Source organism: Callithrix jacchus, chromosome 15, assembly GCF_049354715.1.
Source record: "Callithrix jacchus isolate 240 chromosome 15, calJac240_pri, whole genome shotgun sequence".
NCBI classification, from domain to species: Eukaryota; Metazoa; Chordata; class Mammalia; order Primates; family Cebidae; genus Callithrix; species Callithrix jacchus.
The window spans coordinates 32314933-32333784 of record NC_133516.1 but is presented as its reverse complement, the minus strand read 5'-3'; the positions used below and the strand labels follow the sequence as shown (position 1 = coordinate 32333784).

The following is an 18852-nucleotide window of genomic DNA, read 5'->3' as shown; positions in this document are numbered from 1 at the left end:
TTGGTGGATGGGGAATGTCACCAGTGGGGCATCCCCAGGGTCCCACCCTTGTTGCCCAGATGGCCACACCTGTGCAAGACGCCGCAGCAGCATCTCAGAGGTAGGCCGGGTCCAGTCGAGAAATATCTCAGGCACCAGTGTGATGGTCATCTCCAAGACACGCAGCAGGCTGACCGAGAGGTCAAAGCAGGTGGCACAAACCTTGAGCTGCCGGCTATCCACAAAGTTCCGCTCCAGGCGCTCAGCAGCCTGCTGGATCTGAGCCACCAACAGGTCGGCATGCAGCAGTCAGTGCCTGGCTCTAGCCCAGGACCAGGCCTTGTTCCTTGCACCATCACAAGGCCCCACCACAGCCCACCTCCACCCACAAGGCCCCACCACAGCCCACCTCCACCCACAAGGCCCCACCACAGCCCACCTCCACCCACAAGGCCCCACCACAGCCCACCTCCACCCACAAGGCCCCACCACAGCCCACCTCCACCCACAAGGCCCCACCACAGCCCACCTCCACCCACAAGGCCCCACCACAGCCCACCTCCACCCACAAGGCCCCACCACAGCCCACCTCCACCCACAAGGCCCCACCACAGCCCACCTCCACCCACAAGGCCCCACCACAGCCCACCTCCACCCACAAGGCCCCACCACAGCCCACCTCCACCCACAAGGCCCCACCACAGCCCACCTCCTGGATCATGCCAATGAATTCAGAGAAGGCCCAGTTGAGCTGGTTCAGGACACTGTTGAGGAAGCTGGGCGCCACATCAGGACCCTGCCGCAGGAGGTCTGCCATGTGCCGCTGCAGCAGGGTGGAGGGGCAGGGCTCTGCAGGGGGACAGGGAGGCAGCAGCATCAGGGACTCCACTGCAGTGGCCTCTGCCTGTTTGCCTCTATCCTCACCCATTGGGCCTTTGGTATAAGGGCAGAAAGATGGCTCCCTAGGAATGCTCAGGTCATGAAAGCGGGGAGGGGACAGCTGCCTTGTAGTTTGGACAAAATCTATCCCCTCCTTTTACTAGGCAAGCCCCAGGCTACAGCTGTTTCCAGCCCCCACACCGCACTACCCACCCCAGGCCGAGAGCAGCCACACAGCCAGAGCCTGACCTCCAGCAAGTTCTGCGCCACACACCCTTCAGATGGGGTCAGATCTAGACAGGGTGGCTTAGACACTTCCCCACTGGCACCAAGGTCAGCTCCTCCAAGAGCCTATTCTGAGCCCTGCTGCAAACCTGCTGTCCTCTACTGTCCTCTGCCGCCCTTGGCCTGGCCTTGGCATATGGCCGAGGCGGTGGGCACCAAGTCTGGGCTGGCAGGCAGCAGTAACCAGAGCCCTCAGCTGCAACTGGCCCGGCACACCTCCCCACCAGCTTGATGCAAATCAATAGTTCCCGCAGCAGCAGGACGGACCTGGCCGCACTGTCACTCTCCACTTGCAGCTCAGTTCCTCCCTGGAAGCAGGACCAAGGACTTGCTGTGTGACTTAGCACAAGACATTCAGCCTTTCTGGGGACATCCTTCAGACCAAAACACTGCCCACAAGAGCAGAAACACACTATGTGAGCCAAGAAACACCACCAAAAAGGGCGAGGACAGTATGTGGCGGGCACTCTGCAAGGTCAAGCCTAGGGCAAGGTCCTCAGGCTCATGAGACATTGCTGGACACTGGAGACCTGGACAGCCTCTGCTCCCAACTAAATGTCCCTTCCTCCAGGAAGCCCCATGAATACCCTCTGGAGACCTAGCCAACCTCCAATTGGTGCTCCCACTGGACTCAGGTGTCCGGGGCCTAAGCCAAGGCCAGGATCTGGCACCAGCAGACAGTGGAAAAGGGGCAGAAGGACATGATGCTGGGACAAGGCTGGAGGTCAGGGAGTTAGCTTAGAGGGCAAGGGACAGAGTATTCAGTCTGCATGCGCTGCGGCAGGCTAATAAGACAGTGCCCCCTCTCACCATGACCCACACAGAGCGTCAGGGCTTAAAGGGCACATGTAGGACTGTGGGCAAGGGGGAGGAGTCCCACCCCGAGCATCCTTGCGCTGAAAGGAAGCAGGGTAAGTGGAAACCCTAGAGGACAGGTAGGGCATATGGGACTCAGCAGGGGAACAGGAGAGGGGCTGGAAGAAGTGGAGAGTCCGAGAGAACCCATGGGTAAGGCCCCCCACTGCCTTGCCCGGGACTCGCCTAACCCAGATACTCACTCTGGAGGCTGGGCAAATTGGCGTCCTCAAGTTTGGTTTTCAGCAGATGTGGCAGCCGTGTATAGCGGTACCCAAAGCCACAGCCCTGTGGGGGGTATGGGGGGCAGTGCAGGGGTCAATGGGACAGGGCACCCTCTCCCTCCAGCCAGCCTCAGCTACCTCCTCGAGTTAGGCTTACCCTCCAGAGCCGCACCAGGATCCAGTTGGTCTGGGCCCAGGGCCGCTGTTCATAGGGAGCCAGGAGGTTCCTTACCATGGCAATACGCCTATGAGGGCAGGGAGGGGAGAGACATGGGGTGAGGCTGAGCACAGTGCTCGAAGGCAGGGTGTGTGCCCCTCCAGGCCCCACTCACTGCTCCTCAGGGATTCGCTCCACAGCCCGCAGGGAGTGTGGGTAGCACACGTAGCTGGCCAGAGCCTGCATCAGCGAGTCTCGTATGTCTGTGGGGACAGGCCTTGCCTCAGTAGGGGCTTGGCATGAGCCCTGGCCCCATGCTTCATGCCCACCTGGCCACATTTTTCATAGAAAAAAGCCAACCAGAGGTGCAATCCCGTTTTCCTCCCCCTGTACCCTCTGTAGGCCCCTCACCAGTGCCCACGATGCGTGTGTCTGCAAAGTGTTTGGCAAGAATGGCAGCCAGGCGGGTCAGGGTCTCTTCATAGCCTGCAAGGGTGGGAAGTGAGACGTCTTGGCTTGGAATGAGAGCTCCAGGGACAGGCGTGTCCCTTGGCAGGTTGGGTGGGCTGGAGTAGCAGGCTCTAGAGCTGGCTCCCAAGGCCATCGTGGACCCAGCGTAGCATCTGGGGACATCGGGCAAGGCATTCACTGGTGGCTGTGGAGGTGCTAAGGCACAGGCTCACTGTGAGGGGAGGACAGGTGCTGGCAGGAGCCCTAACCTGGGCTCAAACCCACCTCAGCACACACTTGATGAGCTGTCAAAACTCCCTGGGCACTCATAGCTCTGTCTTTGAAGACAAAACCTGCATCGAGGCCTGGGGCTGGGCAGGGGTCAGGCCAGGGTCCTGACAGCTCACAGCCTGATCTAGACATACACTGCCATGCCTAGCCTGGAATCAGCAGGCTGCAAGAAGCCTAGGTTCATATGTGGACCCTAGCAGGGCCCCACCCCCCTGCTGTGATTTACCAAGACAAACCATTCTGCCCTTGACCAACTGCCACACTTAGTGACCAGTGCCAGGGAGTCAGGGTGAAGGGCCAGCTGGCTGCGGGACCATGGCAGTTGCTCACAGCACTAGGAAGTGAAAGCCAAGGGGTATCCACCCACTGTGTTCCATCTTTTCTGTTTTCCTTCACCAAGGAGCTGCTGGCTCTGTGGCTGTGGGTCCCAGGGCAGGGTACAAACCTTTGTTTGCTGCAGGGTGAACCACAGAGGAAGCTCCACCTCCTCTTCCCACCCCTCCCCCACACGGATGTATGTTGCTGAGCCACAGAGGTCTCAGACCAGGGCTCCTAGGGCTCACACTAGAGACTCCTTTTCTGCTTCTGCCCCAGCCTGAATGGTTCCATCACCTGGGAGCTCCTCCATGCTGTGCACAGAGCCAAAGTAATTCTTGAGAGCACTGTAGCTGTTGATGGCCACACTCAGGTAGAACTCGGGCATGAAGGCGAAGAGAGACCCCGTGCGATCGCCGTGCTCAATGGTCCGCAGGCAGACGCGCAGCAGCCAGTAGATGTCCAGCATCTTCTCCTGCAGTAGGCACACAGGTGTTGCTGGGCTGCTCACCAGTGGGGTCTTGGGGGCATGGCCTGGCCTGGGGATCAGGAAAGGCCTCCCTGTCCTATGACAGCACAGCTGAGACCTGGATCTCAGGATGTATGAGCACTGGCTTAAGCAGGGCAATCAAGTCCTCGGCAGGCAAGAGAGACGCACTCAGCCTGGAGGGAGCATTATTGCGACCCAGGCCAGAACTCTGATCAGCATAGCGTAAGCAAGTCTTTTGTTTTTATAAGATGGACTCTTGCTCTATCGCCCAGGCTGCAGTGCAGTGACACTATCTTGGCTCATTGCAACCTCTGCCTTCCAAGTTCAAGTGATTGTCTTGCCTCAGCCTCCCAAGTAGCTGGGACTACAGGTATATGACACCACACGTGTCTAATTTTTGTATTTCTAGCAGAGATGGGATTTTGCCATGTTGGCCAGGCTGGTCTTGAACTCCTGACCTCAGATGATCCACCTGCCTCAGCCTGTAAGCAAGTTTGAGGCAACAGGGTGCTGTGTCTGGAAGTCTGTGTTGGAAAGCTGCCCCACACAGAAGGGGAGGCAGGGCAGGTTGGAACAGGAAGGTGAGGAAGCCACAGTCTTGTCTAGGTCCAAGATGGCAGACAAAGGGACTGGAGGGCCAAGATTGGGTATGCCCTAATGGGCTGTGGGGACAAAGAAAAGGTTGCAGCAAGAATGGGGGTACGTGCTTCTGAGGGTGGTGGGTTCTCCATGGAGTACTAGAGGAGCAGCAGGCCTGGTGCAGGGCAGAGGGGAGCAGACAAGTGGAGTACAAGGTACGTAGGGGTCCCAAAGAGCTGGTGGTGGTAAGCAGGCAGACAAAAATTTGATCTGCATTGCAAAGGAGAAGGTGGTGGGAAGGCAGGGGGTGGTGTGACTGGTGGAACAGAGGTCACAGGAAACAGACAAACCCTTCTGAGGGCCCTGCTCCCCACAATGTGGTTTCCACAGAGTCCATGTCAGGGTCTCACAGAGCCCAGGTAAGAATGAGGCCTCAGGCCCCAGCCCAGACCCACAGCACCCATGTGTTTTGGAGTGCGGCCAGTGCACCTGGGCTTCACACTGGCTCTCTAATGTGCCCTAAAACCTGAGAAACTGAGAAGATGTAAGCAAGCGGTCGGGGGTGGGTCTGTGCACACACCTGGGCAGTGACGATCCTGCTGCTACAGAAAGCCAGGGAAGACTGTCTGATGAGGGGATGGCAATGGCTCCATCAGAGTTAAGGCACCAATCCAAGGGAGATGGAAATGTGAGGGCTGGATTGAGATGGGGGCAGACTGAGACACAAGTGGGACTACTTCAGAGATGGGGAAGAGCCTGTGCTGGGGTGAGATAAAGGGGAATATGAAGGAGCTAAGACAAAGGAGAGAACATGACTACGGGCACATGTAGAGTCAAGGCTGGAGCGCAGTGATGCAATCACAGCTCACTATAACCTGAACTCCTGAGCTCATGTGATGTTCCCACCTCAGCCTCCAGAGTAGCTGCGATTATAGATATGCATAGCCATGCCCAGCTAAATTAATTTTTTCTTTTTAGAGATGGGTTGCCCAGGCTGGTCATGAACTCCTAGCTTCAAGTGATCCTCCCACTTCAGCCTCACAAAGTGCTTGATCACCCAGTCATTCAGGGGTGTGCCCAAGAAGACAGCAGATGCCCAGACACAGGCACCTGAAGAGAGCCTCAGAGCACTCACTGGTAGGGGAGAGATGCCAGCAGGGGCAAGGAGAGGAAATGAGTCCAGAGGGTCTGAGGCCAGGGGTGAAACTCTAGTCACAGCAGGAGTGCCCTATCCATCTGTCTGTCCATCCATGTATCCCACCAGGCTGAGTGCCCTGGGAGGGCAGGGACTAGTCTTTCTGGTTTATTACCATGTGTGTGCCTCTAGTGTCCTGGATGGCACCTGGCATACACCAGGTTTTGGGTGCATGCTATTGAATGGATGAGCAAGTGAATGAGTGAGTGAGTGAGGACAAAGCCAGTGGCCTTGGGATGGTAATGAGTGAGACAGAGGCAGGTGCAGAGGGTGGGGTGTGGCTCCCCGAAAGACTGCAGAGCCCCTGATGCACTCACTGAGAGAGGAAGGGGGCTGAGAAACTGAGGCAGAAGTAGGTGAGGCAGACAGACAGAGCTTGTTCCTTGAAGGACATGTCTATGAGGTGTACTAGAGGTCAAGAAACAGCGCTTCCTCAGTCCATGGGGCATGAGGGGTACAGGGGACATAGCATGGGGTGACAGAGTCTGAAGTGTGGGAAGGGACATGTGTGTGCCAGAGGCCCAAAAGGGCAGGTGCACCAAGGATCCTGGCATAACCTTGCCCGACCTGTGGTCAGTGAGGTCGGGGCCAGGCAGCTGCAGTCCAGGCTCACCTGGGAGTAGACAGTGGCATGGACCCAGGCAAGACGGCGGCTCAGGTGGTCCAGCTTTTCTGAGAAAACCTTCTGGCTCTTGGTCAACTCTGCAAAAATATCCTTCCTCTGGCACCCAAGGGGAAGGGAGGACAATCAAGAAATGGCCCCATGCCCAGCTCCACCTGACCCCGCAGGCAGATTAGGAAGGGCCCTACTAGTGCCTGGAGCAGGCAAGGGATTGGGCTCCATTTTTCAAAACCCTGCTCTGCCACTGACCCTCTGGTGACCCTGAGCCAGCCTCAGAACAGGGCCATGGTAGTCCCTTCAGGACATGGAAGTGAGGCACAGCTGGAGGTCTGTGAGCCCCTGGCCAGAGCACCTAGGGACCTGATGCCAGAACTGCTGCTCCTGCAGCTGCCAGGCCCAAGGATCTGCTGACAGGTGGGGGTGGGTGAGAGCTGCCAGGGAAGCTCGGCCTGGACACACCGGGCCCCACTTCCCAGTCCAGGGCAGCTACGGCAGAAGGCTGTGGAGGGTGCGGCAGAGCCAGGCCCTGCTTCCTGCTGACTCTGCAAGTGGCCGAGGAAGCACTCAGGGTCAATGCATAATTGATGAGGAGAGTGGGTGTGCTTTAGCACTTAGTGGGCCTGGGGAGTGGGGGACGCCTAGGCACACGCCACACTGGTGATGGGTGCCAGGCCTTGCTGCCAGCCCGACTCTCACTGGTGTGCTATGGCCAGGGCTAGGGCAGGACGAGGTGAACTGCGGGCAGCCCCCAGAATTAGACTTCATCTGTGGTTGCCTGGGATCTGGAGTAAGCAAGCTGCCTCCACCCAAGACTGCCTGTGGGCCTTACCCACTCAGGGCACCGGCGGAGCTTGTCCTCTGTGTCCCTCAGAGCCACAGCGTATTCATTCACATCATCGGAGACACCCACCATCTACAGCACAGGACCACATGTCCAGAGTGCCCCTCGAGTAATTCATCCAGGCTTCTTCAGACCCAGTCAGGACCCCAATCCTGCCAAGGTCCCAACCTTAGGCCCAGGGCTGCCCCATTCCCACAACAGTCAGCAGGACAGACTGAAGCAGCAGGAGCAGAAACCAGCCCTGCTGAGGCATGTGCTCCCATGCACGGTCATGCACAGGCAGCCTTGTGGGCCCATATGGACAAAGGCGTGTGCACGTGCACACACACACACACACACACACACTCACACACACAGGCACAACACCCCCACCCAATGCAGGGCCCAAGAGTGCGCGACCTTGCCCAGCTGCTGGTGCACGCTGAGGTTGTACATCATGACCACCCCATCCAGGACTTCCAGCAGCGAGTTCTCGGTGAGGGGCTGCTCAGGCTCCTCGGGGGGCCGCCCCAGCAGCAGGCCCTCATTCCAGTGGCTGCCTTCAACTGGAGAGCGGGGGAGGGCAGGGTCAAGGCAGGCCGTCCCAGCTCTCCTGAGCCTGCCTTGCAGCAGGAGAGGGAATCTTCTCCCATTCCTGTGCCCCAGGAGGGACCCTCAGGAAGCCTATGGGGGCAGGGGTGGGGTGGAGGGCAAGGCCCGCAGTGCCAGGACCTATTTCTGTGGCATCGATCTCCTGCCCTCAGAGTGTGCTTCCTGTATTCCTGGGATGCTGCCAGACCACAGGGTTGGGAGGGCATGGACTGTATTTTGGCTTTGCCCAGGGTGGGGGTTGTACACGGTCGAGGGGTCCTTCAGGGCCCTGTCTGACCCCACCCGGCACCTACTGTCCTCACGGGTCCTCTGCTCCACGCTCAGTGTGCGGACCTTCACTTTCTCTGAGGTACTCAGAGGACGCCGTGGGGTCATGAGGCTCACGGCTGCTGTGCTGAGGAAGCGGTTGGCTCGGCCCAAGGTTGGAGAACTGAGCCAGCTGGGCCGGGGCAGGGGCAGTGACCCCCCAACAGCCAGGGTCTGCATGGGGCGCTGCAATGAAGAAAGGATGCCAGGACCAGGGCTGGTTCAGGGTTCCCTTGGTCCATGGGGTTGGGGAATCACCAGGGAGGGTCCATGCCTCCACCCGCATTGAGGGACAGGCTTTGGAAGCATGGTCATCTGGGAGGAAGAGCAGGAGGATTCTCAGGGCAGTGGTAGCATGAGTGGCCACAGTGAGAGAGCCCAGAAGGCAGTAGGCCTTGAAGAGTCCAGTTTAGCACCATGTCTGCCCTTTGCCCCTCCGCCTGGTGAGAAGCCCCTTGCCTACATGGAGGGGGGTGGCCCTGGATGAGACCCCTGCAAACACGATAAAGAAAAAGCCCAATGCAAAGCCCCCCACTAGCCCCCACTGTGGCACCTGGGCCATAGCTGGGGCTGGCTCCTCATCCTCGTCCAAGTCATCCATGGTGGTTGCCTGGAGCTCCAGTGGGTCGATCACAATGTTGGCTTTGGAAGCAAGGTCATCTGGGAGGAAGAGCAGGAGGGTTCTCAGGCCAGTGGTAGCATGAGGGGCCACTGTGGAAGTGCCCAGGATGGTGAGAAAGCCAAGCAGGTTGAGCAGTAGGCCTCGCAGAGCCCAGTTTAGCACGGCGTCTGCCCCTCACCCCTCCGCCTCCTCCACCCAGCCTTGTCTCTGCATCTCCAGGGCCCCCTGTCTAGCCACCACTCAGTAGCAGGAGGCCTTCCCCATTGCACCCTTCCTGCAGGTCCCTGTCTTTGTTTCCCAGGACCTCCTACTCTCCAGAGCCTCCCCCACTGCCTGACTATTCTATAAACAAAAGGAGCTGCCAGGGCTGCTTCATTCTGGGCACTCCCTGGGGGAGCCAAGCCTTGTCCCAGGCTCATCCCCACCTCTATGCTGACAGCTAACCCCACCTTCACTGCCTCCAGCCCAGGCCTTGCTCCCAGCTAAATGTGCTGTGTCCAACATAGAATTTGTCATCTTCGCCACCTCCTGCAGCCCCTCTCCCTGATGGTGCCCCATCCACACAACCTCTGGCAGAAAACCTGGAGTCATCCTGATTCCTCTCCTCCACCTGTGCCTTTCCCTACCTCCCTGGGGCAGGCCCTTATCTCCTGTGTGTGGAAACCTAGCCTCCTGTCCCTCAGCCTGCACTCCAGTGTCCACACTGTGGCAGCCAGATAGAGGCTCTGACCACACAGACCCACCCTCATGCCTGGCTCAGGGCCTTGTTCTGTCTGTGCCCTCAGCCCCGCACCAGAGCTGCTTGTGCTCATCCCTGAAGGCAGCTCTGACAGTATGCCCCACCCATACCTCACCAAGATCCCTGGTCACCTACCAGGCACACCTGACCCCTATGGTGTGAGTGCTGGAGGGAAGGAGAAGCTGCCCAGATGTGGGGTGGGCAGATCAGCATCTTCCTGCTTGAGCAGGTAAAGGGACTCGGGCACCCTCTGGTGGGCACAGGATGGCTCAGCACCCATAGCAGAGCAGGCTCAGGGACCATCCCCCACCTGGCCCCAGACCTCCTCCCTGCCCACAGGCCTGCACACACCTTTGAGGGTCTTCCGCAGGTGGGAGAGGAGGCCCCCCAGGCGCTGCATGTCAAAGTAGTCCACCTTGCCATTATAGAAGACCTGGGGAGGGATGTAGGCCTCTGCGAGGAGTGAAGAGACCAGGCCTGTGGTCAGGTCCTAGCAGGAAGACCCTCCTCACAACCCTCTCCTCTAGTCTGGCCTAGCACAGCCTGGGGATTCTGGCCTTGGCTACCCACTCACCCCGGCAGACAGAGGAACCAGAACCCAGACCTCCCCCACCTTCGCTCCACCCCTGCTTTTTCAGGTCAGAGCCAGCAGCTGCACAACTTGGGGTAACAGGAGTACTCATAGTAGCCGATCACTCAGGAGAAGCAGACAGGCCCAGCCCCAGCCCTGTGGGATATTCCGCAATCCAGGACAGGTAAGGCTCCCACTGACCCTTGGGGACTCAAACACAGGGCCCCACCACCACCCACCCAAGGCAGCCCTATAAAGGACTGCACAGAGAAATGGGGGGCAAGGACCAAGGGAAAGAGCCTGTTATGGTAGGCACCCATGATACAGTCAGAGCAAACACAGATCAGCAGGCCTGGGGTGCAGGGCTCTTGCTGCCCCAGTGGAGAGACAGCTCCCTGCAGCCCCCAGCCTCTGCTCAGCACTCTGTACTAACACTAGGAGCTACCCTATGCCTGGCTCTATCCAGCCTCACTGACCTGGGTGGGGGACCCAGTGCCACTCACCCTCACTGTAGGAAGCATGGGGATTGGAAGCCTTGTACTCATCCCAATAGTATCGCAGGGCAGAGATCAGTCGGTGTAAGAAGCAGACCATGTACTCAGGGGGGCAGAGCATGGGCATGTTCTGTGGGTACCAGGCAGAAAACATGCATTGGTGCCAGCCCAGTGACTCACCCAATCCTCATCCAAGGCCCTGCTCAAGGGTTGAGGGTTGAGCAGGGAGGGAAAAGCAGCAGAGAAAAGCTCAGGGCTATGCAGGGATGAGGCAGCCTGAGAGGTGCTAGGTGCTGAGGGTGTGGCCTGTGCAGTGCAGCTAGGGGTCCACAGGGAGCTGGCCCAAAGGACACCTACCCCGCGGCCACTCGCATTCTCCTGCAGAAACTTTCGAAACTTGGTCAGGAAGATGTACCTAGAAGCTTCGCCCTTTGAGGGAGGGAAAAGTGAGGCTGTGCTGAGCTGAGAATGCAGGCCCAGACTGGACTGGATCAGTGCTGCACCTCCCCCTGGCCCCTGCCATGGGAACCAGAGCCAGTCCCCACCCTCTAGGTCTTAAGGCCCAGTGCAGCATCCCTTCGCACAGAGCCCTACCCGGGGCCTGGGAGTCACTCACCCCGTTGCCATCTTTATTGTCCAGCAGCAGCTTCAGAATCTGGACCTGTAGTTCTTCCACCACTGGGGGTGAGGTGAGGAACACGGCCCTCAGGCTCCAGGGAATGGGGTGCAGGCTTGGGTCAGGACTTCACCACCAGGGTTCCCCAAGTCCCACCTAGGCATGGGCACCTCCAAGTGCCCTCACGTGCACACACACACCTCCCACCCTACCCCATGTCCAAGGAGGGCTGACCTTCAATACGCTTCTTGAGCCGCTGGCAGCCCCGTTCGTAGGCTCGCCGCCGCAGCCGCTCCTCTGCTGTCTCCTCCTTCATCTCTGAGCTCTCTTTGCCCTATGCAGGGGTAGAGGGAAGCAGACAGCAGGGTCACCCGGGTCCTATACAGACCTACTTCACACAGAACACCCAGATCCCATCCCCAGGGCTCCAGGGACCAGGGCCAGTGAAAAGGCCTCATGCTAGGTGCCTGGTGGCCAGGCACCCAGGCCAGCCCTCGCCATAACCTCTGCCCATCCTACTGGGGGTGCACTCACCTCCTTATTGGAGCGGTGGGGCCACCAGGTGGTGGGAATGAGCTCCTGCAGGCCAGCTTCCTCCACACGCAGGGGGCTCTTGATGTAAAAGAACACGACGGAACGGAGCACGTCGAAGCTGGCGGGTGTTAAGGCAGGGCTCTGCTCGCCAAAGGGCAGTATGCACACCCTCGAGTCCTTCCTGGAGCCCATCCCCAGATGTGCCTACAGCAGCTCTCCCACCACCACAGGGGCCATCACAGCTATGTGTCTGACCCCCAGGGCATGCTCCCTGACAAAAGGCTGTGGCTGTCAAGCCCACCAAGTCCAGTACCCAGCAAGTGCATGACAAGGGCTTGTCACAGGAACAGTTGACCATGGGACCAGCTGGAGAGAGGGCCTGGTGGCCTCTTCTCATGCCCCAACTCTGACCTCTGTGTCTCCCAACTTTGTGTCTGCCTCCTGGAGGTTGGAAGACCCCAGACGAAGAAGATGGCTACAAGCTCAGGCTTCCCAGCCAGGGGCTTAGAGCTGGGCTCTTTCTCATTTATGCAGTTCACAACATTTCTGGGAAGCAAGAAGAGTTGCTTCCTTAAAGATCTTAGGCCGGGCGCGGTGGCTCAAGCCTGTAATCCCAGCACTTTGGGAGGCCAAGGCAGGTGGATCACGAGGTCAAGAGATCGAGACTATCCTGGTCAACATGGTGAAACCCCGTCTCTACTAAAAATACAAAAAACTGGCTGGGCATGGTGGCGCGTGCCTGTAATCCCAGCTACTCAGGAGGCTGAGGGAGGAGAATTGCCTAAACCCAGGAGGTGGAGGTTGTGGTGAGCCAAGATCACGCCATTGCACTCCAGCCTGGGTAACAAGAGTGAAACTCCATCTCAAAAAAAAAAAAAAGGATGATCTTGCAGGAATCCCGACTGTGGAACATGGACAAAAGTGCTGGCTATGGCTGAAGGGGGCAGGCCCTGTGGCCCCTCCCACACCTCCATATAGCCCAAGTCTGCAGTCATTCAGAAGACCCTGACTAGACTGGTGGCCAGGCTCAGTACTTGGCTCTCCCTTCCTTGCTCTGTAAAGAAAGTGCCACATGTGGAGCAGCTCTAGTCCTTTTGATCCTACCAGGGGACCCCTGGCCTGATAGATACTCCCCTTCCTGGCCTCTGCTGAGCCCAGAGGGCACCCCATGTCTGGCCTGCCTGGCAGCAAGGGCCTCGAGGATACAGGACGTTGCTAAGCAGAAACTTGCGGGACTTCTCATGCCTCAGGATGGCGATAGTGAGCCGTAGGTAATGGATCTGTGGAGAGGGGGTGTTCAGAGTGGACGGGGGAGTTCCAGGGGGGCCAGGACAGAGGCAGGTGTTCCCACCTGTAGGCCCAGGTCTGGGACGATGGGTGAGAACCGGTACAGCCGAAGCAGAGACATCATCAACTGCTTGAGGCAATCTTGTACCTCGTAGTCCTGGGGGAGAGATGCCAGGGCAGCCGTGTTTGGGGCCTTTTCCAAGACTCTCCCTGTATCTTCCCAACCCCAGTGAAGACTGACAGCAGGCCTGAGGCCTGAGGTCAGGAACCTCACCTCCATGAAGAGCCACAAGAGGTCCAGGACCTGGTGCACCACGGACTGTGCCTGTGCGCGTGTGCCCTTCTCCACGATGCCCAGCAGGAAGCTCATGAGCACAGCCTCCACCAGGTACACCTTGCGCTGCACCAAGGCCAGGCACTGGTGAGGTGATGGCCTTCCACTCTGGTCAAGGCACCCCTGCCCTGGCACATGGCAGAGGCCATGCCGAGGGCTCCAGCCTCAGGCATAGGGCCTTGAGCCACTCGAGCAACACCAAACATAGATGAGCCCTTCCAGGTTCTGATTGAGGGACAAGAAGGCCATTGCCCCATGGCTCCTCTAGGGCTTGGCACATGCAGTTTCCTTGGCCTGTGATGTTATTACCCTTCAGTCTTCTTTCCAGGACATCCCCTGATGCCCTTGGAAATGTCCCTGTTTCCCTGGGGGACCAACTTTGAGGTCTGAGAGCCCTGGTCACATGGGTCTCCCGCCAGGTGATGCTACGGGCACCTCAGCACTGCAGCCCCTAGTGAGGATACATCTACATGGGCGTGTCTGGCAAGGCCTGCCTCCTCCCTCCCAATGCCGCTCACCAGGAGCGGTGCAAAGTGATGGAAGATGTGGGCCAGTGTGAGGAGGACAGTGGGCTGGCCCCGCAACCGCCACTCGGAGCTCTCCTTGTCCAACAGCTGCCCTTCCTGTGTGGAGGGGGAGGAGGGAGAAGTGTGAGGGGCAGGAGGCTATAGAAGGCCCCCAGCCCGCCTGGCCCAGACCTCAGCTCACCATGGGGTCCAGCTCCACACTCAGCACTGCCCGAAAGCAGCCCAGCAACCTCTGTGCCCGCACCAGGTCAGCACTAGGTGGGTCCTGCAGGGGCCGGTAGCCCGCCACTGGGTAGGTGCCACAGAGTTAAGCCAGCAACACCTTATCTATGGCTCAGACATGCCCACTATCCCTCCCCACTGACAACCCTGTGGGGCCTGGTCCTCTAAGACAGGGCTGGTTTGCATCACAACTCGCCTACTTATTCTCCCTAGGGAGGACACTTCAAGTTCCTCATCTGTTAATGGAGACAAGGACACCCAACCAACCAGGCTGCTGCAAGGAAAGTTGCCTCCCACTCACGCTGCAGCAGCCAGGGCGTGCCACCAGCCCACCACAACCCTGGGGTAGGGAGCCCCTCATCCCAGTTTCCCCAAGAGCTTCTGAGCAGCCCACAGCCATCTTCCCAAAATGATATCGCAGAGGACGGCTGCCAAAGTTGAAGGCCACAGACTCCTTGAAAGAAAGGCTGATGGCTGGGAAGTAGGCCATGCCCAGGCCCCGGGATAGGTTCTCGAAGGCAGTGCCCAGTGATACACCATTCCTGGGGAAGAAGGGTGGGTCTGTGAGCCAGTGCTAAGAAGCATATGCCTGCCCACACACAGGTTATCAACCTCCACCTGGCTCCTTACAGGGCCCAGGAGGCGGGGCAGTCTGGGTAGGCCCCAGAGGCCAGGCCTGTGCATAGAGATAGGAAACTCACAGGCAGAAGGACAGCGTGCCATCATCCAGGTCAATCAGACAGCTGACGATGTCCCCCGCTGCCCACGCCTGCCACGAGAGGAGGCCTCATATAGGCATAGAAGCCCAGCAGCCTGCTGGCTCTGCACCCCAGTTGTGTTTCCAGAACCACCCAGTGGAGACTGGCCACAAGGACAAAGGACCTGAGTCCCTGACCCTTCCCTGGTGCCCTATAGTCCCTTATGGCTGCCCAGTGGCTCCAAATAAGTTGTAGTGACAGTCATGGGATGGATGACCCACAGGGGGCTTGGCTCTCACCTTGCCATAATTCGTTGTGGTCACGTTCCACTTGCGCACACGGTTGCCATCATAGGCATAGGAGTTGTGTGTATCTCCAACCCCCTCCTAGGGAGGAACTGCCTGTGAGGTCCCTGGTGAGGCAGACAGGGGCTGGGCCAGAGCCCACCAATCACCAGTCTTGGACCCATATGGCTCTAGAGAAGGGAACAAATAATCTAAGGGAAAGAGTAAGCGGTATTCTCTGAGGCTGGGGTGCCTGGGATGGGGTGGGACATGTTTCTTCTCCAGAGGACAGTCCAGGTTAGGGTCCTGGGCAGGTCTGAGGGGCTCCAGAGCCTTGATAAGGCCTGTGGCAGAAGCTCTCCTTGGGCCCAGGGAGGGGTCCCCTCCCCCAACTGTACCTCCTGGTTGAAGCGGCAGCTGATGGTGCACCAGCCAATCTGCATGAGCCCCTGGGAGGAGATGAGGACCTCGTAGACCCATTTCCCTGGAAAGAGCTGAGTTAGGCCCACAAGGTGGACAAAGACTGCCTCCTGCCTCAAGCCTGGGCCCTCAAACTTTCTCTCAACTACCTGGGCCACAGCAGAGTAGGGTCTCACCTTTGTACACGCATGTGGTAGAGCGGATGGTGCCAAAGTTGCTGTGTCCAATCACCTGGGTGAAGAAGAGGGGTGGTAGGCTTCCTCCCAGGTACACAGAGCATCTCCCCAGGGGGAAAAGACCCCATACCCAACTGAGCCAGCCCTGGTGGTATTTGCCTGCAACAGCCAACGATGAACTGTGCCTGAAGACAGTGGGAGGGGGCAGGCCTGTATCGGGAGGGATCCTGGGCCAGGGGAAAGATGAGAGAGGGGCCGTGCTTGGAAGGGCTGGGAACTGAGGCCACATCAAGACTGTTTCAGGGCTTTGGTGGGAGAGTCTGAGGACTGAGAACACAACAGTCTGGGGCCACATCAGGACATGTTTTTGGCTACAGCCTCATCAATATGAGAGACTAGAGCCACATCAGGAGGAGCTTGGGGCTATCGACAGAGAAGGCTATCAGAAGGGGCTGGATCTGTGTCTCCACACCTCACCCTCACTCACCCCCAGCAGGTCATCATCTACCAGGAGAAGCCCCTCAAAGCCGCCTGTGTGATCCAGGACCACAGTGGATGGGCCAAGACGCCCTTCAACCTGTCCTGAAAAGGGGAGAGGGGGGTCAGAAAGGGCAGAGCATTTGACAGGAAGCATAGGGAGTCCTGAGCTCACCAGACATCTCCAGGCCCCATAGGTCCCAGCTCTGGACCTCTCAACCCCACTCCAGAGGCGGCCACATACCCTGGCTTTCCTCTTCCTCATCGTCCACTTGTAGCAGCAGGTCCAAATGTTCTGGCAGGTTCTGGAAGTTCAGGGGTTTCCTGGGGAGAGTGAGAGGCTGCCAGGGGTCCACAAGTCCTTGAAATCAGCCAAATGACACTAAATACCATCCCTTCCCCTGAGCTCAGAGGGGGGCTGCCTAGACTCCAGAAAAAGAGCTGTGCTCAGTCTTTGACTCTGGCATTTGGGAGGTCAGAAGGTTGGATTCTACACTAAACTCAAAAGTGTATCCAGTCCAGGCTGGGCATGGTGGCTCATTCCTATAATCTGAGCACTTTGGGAGGCTGAAGTGGGTAAATCACTTGAGGTCAGGAGTTCGAGACCAGCCTGGCCAACATGATAAAACTCCATCTCCACAAAAAATACAAAAATTAATTGGGTGTGGTAGCATGTATGTGTCATCCCAGCTACTTGGGAGGCTGAGGCAGGAGAACTGCTTAAACCTGGGGGGGCAGAGGTTGTAGTGAGCCAAGATCGTGTCACTACACTCCAGCCTGGGCAACAAGAGTGAGACTCCATCCCCCCGCCAAAAAAAGTATAACCAGTCCAATTTGGTGCACCACAGGACTGTTAAAAAAAAATAGGGGCCAGGTGCAGTGGCCTATAATCCCAGCACTTTGGGAGGCCAAGGCGGGTGGATCATCAGGTCAGGAGTTCAAGACCAGCCTGGCCAACATAGTGAAACCCCGCCTCTACCAGAAACACAAAAAATAGCCAGGCGTGGTGGCATGTGCCTGAAATCCCAGCTACTCAGGAGGCTGAGGCAGGAGAATTACTTCAACCCAGGAGGCAGAGGTTGTAGTGAGCCAAGATCACGCCACTGTGGTATAGCCTGGGCGACAGAGCAAGACTCCAACTCAAAAAAGAAAAAAAAAAAGTAGCCCTCTTTAAGTCTTAATTCCTTCATCTGTAAAAATGGAATAATGGCTTATGTCAGAGATGCTATGAAGACCCCAGGGAATAACACGTGCTGCCAGCCTAGCACATAACCTGCCCGCTTTCAAAGGTGCCTGTGTTCATGATGTCTGGAAGAAGGCTGGGAGAAATGTTGGTTCCCAAAGTGGTCAGGACCAAGGCCACCTAGTCCAGCCCTTGCCCCTAGGCCTGTGGTTCCTTTGGGGCAGATTCCAGTCTCACCACCACCCATCCAGGGGAGTCTGTGTTGAATGAGACATGTCCTGGAAGTATGAAAGGCTCAGCCCTCTGAGCTGCTGGCTGCTCTGTCCATAAATGGTCAGTAGAGCACATGTCCCACCTACCCGAGCCGAAGAAGTTAGGAAAAATCTATCTGGGTGGCCCCTCATCCTCTCAACACACATGCCTAGAGGGAAACTGGTGCTGTCTAATGCATCAGCGCTGTCCTGAGCTCAGCTGCTAAGAATAGCAGGGAGTGAGGTGGTGACAACCAGCAGGACTCAGGCAGAACAGAGGCCCATTACACACCTGGATCCAGCCCACAGACCTGCTCTTCCACCTTTAATGCCAGTTCCAGCCCTACTCATCTGCACAAACAGAAGCCTCTGGAAGGGGACAAAGATGGGACAAAGCACCCTGACAAGGTAGCTACTACCCAAGCTCAGGGACCACATATTTCCCCAGTGTAAGCCACTCCCAGCCCTGAGCTGTACGAGCAGAGATGCACAAAGGCCCCTTCCCACTCCTGCTTAGTCCCAGGCCAAGGCCAGGTGGTGGCTATGCAGTTGGGGTGCTCAACTAGTAGCACAGAAGGCTAAAGCCAACCCCATCTCTGAATACCCCAGTGGGCCCAAGGTTAAAGAAGCCTTCCTTAAAAGCAGTTCTAGGCCAAGCATGGTGGCTCACACCTGTAATCTCAGCACCTTGGGAGGCTGAGGTGGGAGAATCACTTGAGCCCAGGGGTTTGAGCCTGGCCTGGGTGACATAGATATATATATATATCAGTTGGTTGCTGTGGCATGTGCTTGTGACCACAAGCACCTATGTGGGAGGCTGAAATGGGAGGATTCCTCGAGCCTGATACTTTGAGGTTACAGTGAGCTATGATTATGTCACTGCATTCCAGCCTGGGTGACATAGTGAGATCCTGTCTCAAAAGAAAAAAAAAGTTCTTAACAGGCCCATACTTGGAACAGCTACTCTTATACCTGACCCCAAAAGTTATAAGGGATCCCTGCCTGATCCCTGAGAGCAGACTGCACTCATCTGTGGCTAGTCAGCCTGAGAGAGCCGCCACTGAGTGCCTGCAGCACGACCCATTTGGTTTGCCTGATCTTTTTAGGTCTCCTAGTTCCTAGCTTAATGCCTTGCATCTCCGCAACCACTGACTGATGGCCCTACCACCTGCTCTCTCTCCTGGCGGCCACAGCAGCAGCAGGACCATCTCCGGTATCACATGAGGTAGGGATCAGATGGCCCTGGGAACAGGCCAGGACAGAATATGAGGTGGAAGTGGGCAGGAACCTTCTGACCACCACATCTGCTTAAATAGAACAGGTAATGATGCTGCCTTTTGGACCTGCCTAAAGAGCAG

The 18852-nt window shown here is 57.6% G+C and overlaps 1 protein-coding gene across 23 annotated transcripts in view; it reads right to left on the bottom strand.

Annotated features, from left to right (window-relative positions):
* RNF123 (ring finger protein 123) overlaps positions 1-18852 on the bottom strand; it is a 30945-nt gene that overhangs the window by 5825 nt on the left and 6268 nt on the right. For 9 of the 23 annotated variants that reach the window (XM_078350871.1, XM_078350888.1, XM_078350885.1 and 6 more), the window contains 30 exons: positions 16305-16384; positions 16071-16165; positions 15584-15638; positions 15386-15471; positions 15003-15089; positions 14707-14774; positions 14422-14547; positions 13965-14079; positions 13775-13879; positions 13197-13322; positions 12987-13079; positions 12842-12915; positions 11636-11753; positions 11336-11435; positions 11102-11163; positions 10843-10914; positions 10495-10615; positions 9772-9873; positions 8613-8719; positions 8047-8245; positions 7562-7707; positions 7151-7234; positions 6313-6420; positions 3733-3910; positions 2791-2865; positions 2555-2642; positions 2380-2467; positions 2202-2286; positions 689-828; positions 70-258 (listed from right to left, as the gene is read on the bottom strand). In XM_078350871.1, the coding sequence (XP_078206997.1) occupies positions 70-258; positions 689-828; positions 2202-2286; positions 2380-2467; positions 2555-2642; positions 2791-2865; positions 3733-3910; positions 6313-6420; positions 7151-7234; positions 7562-7707; positions 8047-8245; positions 8613-8719; positions 9772-9873; positions 10495-10615; positions 10843-10914; positions 11102-11163; positions 11336-11435; positions 11636-11753; positions 12842-12915; positions 12987-13079; positions 13197-13322; positions 13775-13879; positions 13965-14079; positions 14422-14547; positions 14707-14774; positions 15003-15089; positions 15386-15471; positions 15584-15638; positions 16071-16165; positions 16305-16384 (3172 nt within the window). Of the gene's footprint in view, positions 1-69; positions 259-688; positions 829-2201; positions 2287-2379; positions 2468-2554; positions 2643-2790; positions 2866-3732; positions 3911-6312; positions 6421-7150; positions 7235-7561; positions 7708-8046; positions 8246-8612; positions 8720-9771; positions 9874-10494; positions 10616-10842; positions 10915-11101; positions 11164-11335; positions 11436-11635; positions 11754-12841; positions 12916-12986; positions 13080-13196; positions 13323-13774; positions 13880-13964; positions 14080-14421; positions 14548-14706; positions 14775-15002; positions 15090-15385; positions 15472-15583; positions 15639-16070; positions 16166-16304; positions 16422-18852 lie in introns of all 23 variants that reach the window. The other 14 variants (XM_078350877.1, XM_078350874.1, XM_078350875.1 and 11 more) reach the window with 4 other exon arrangements.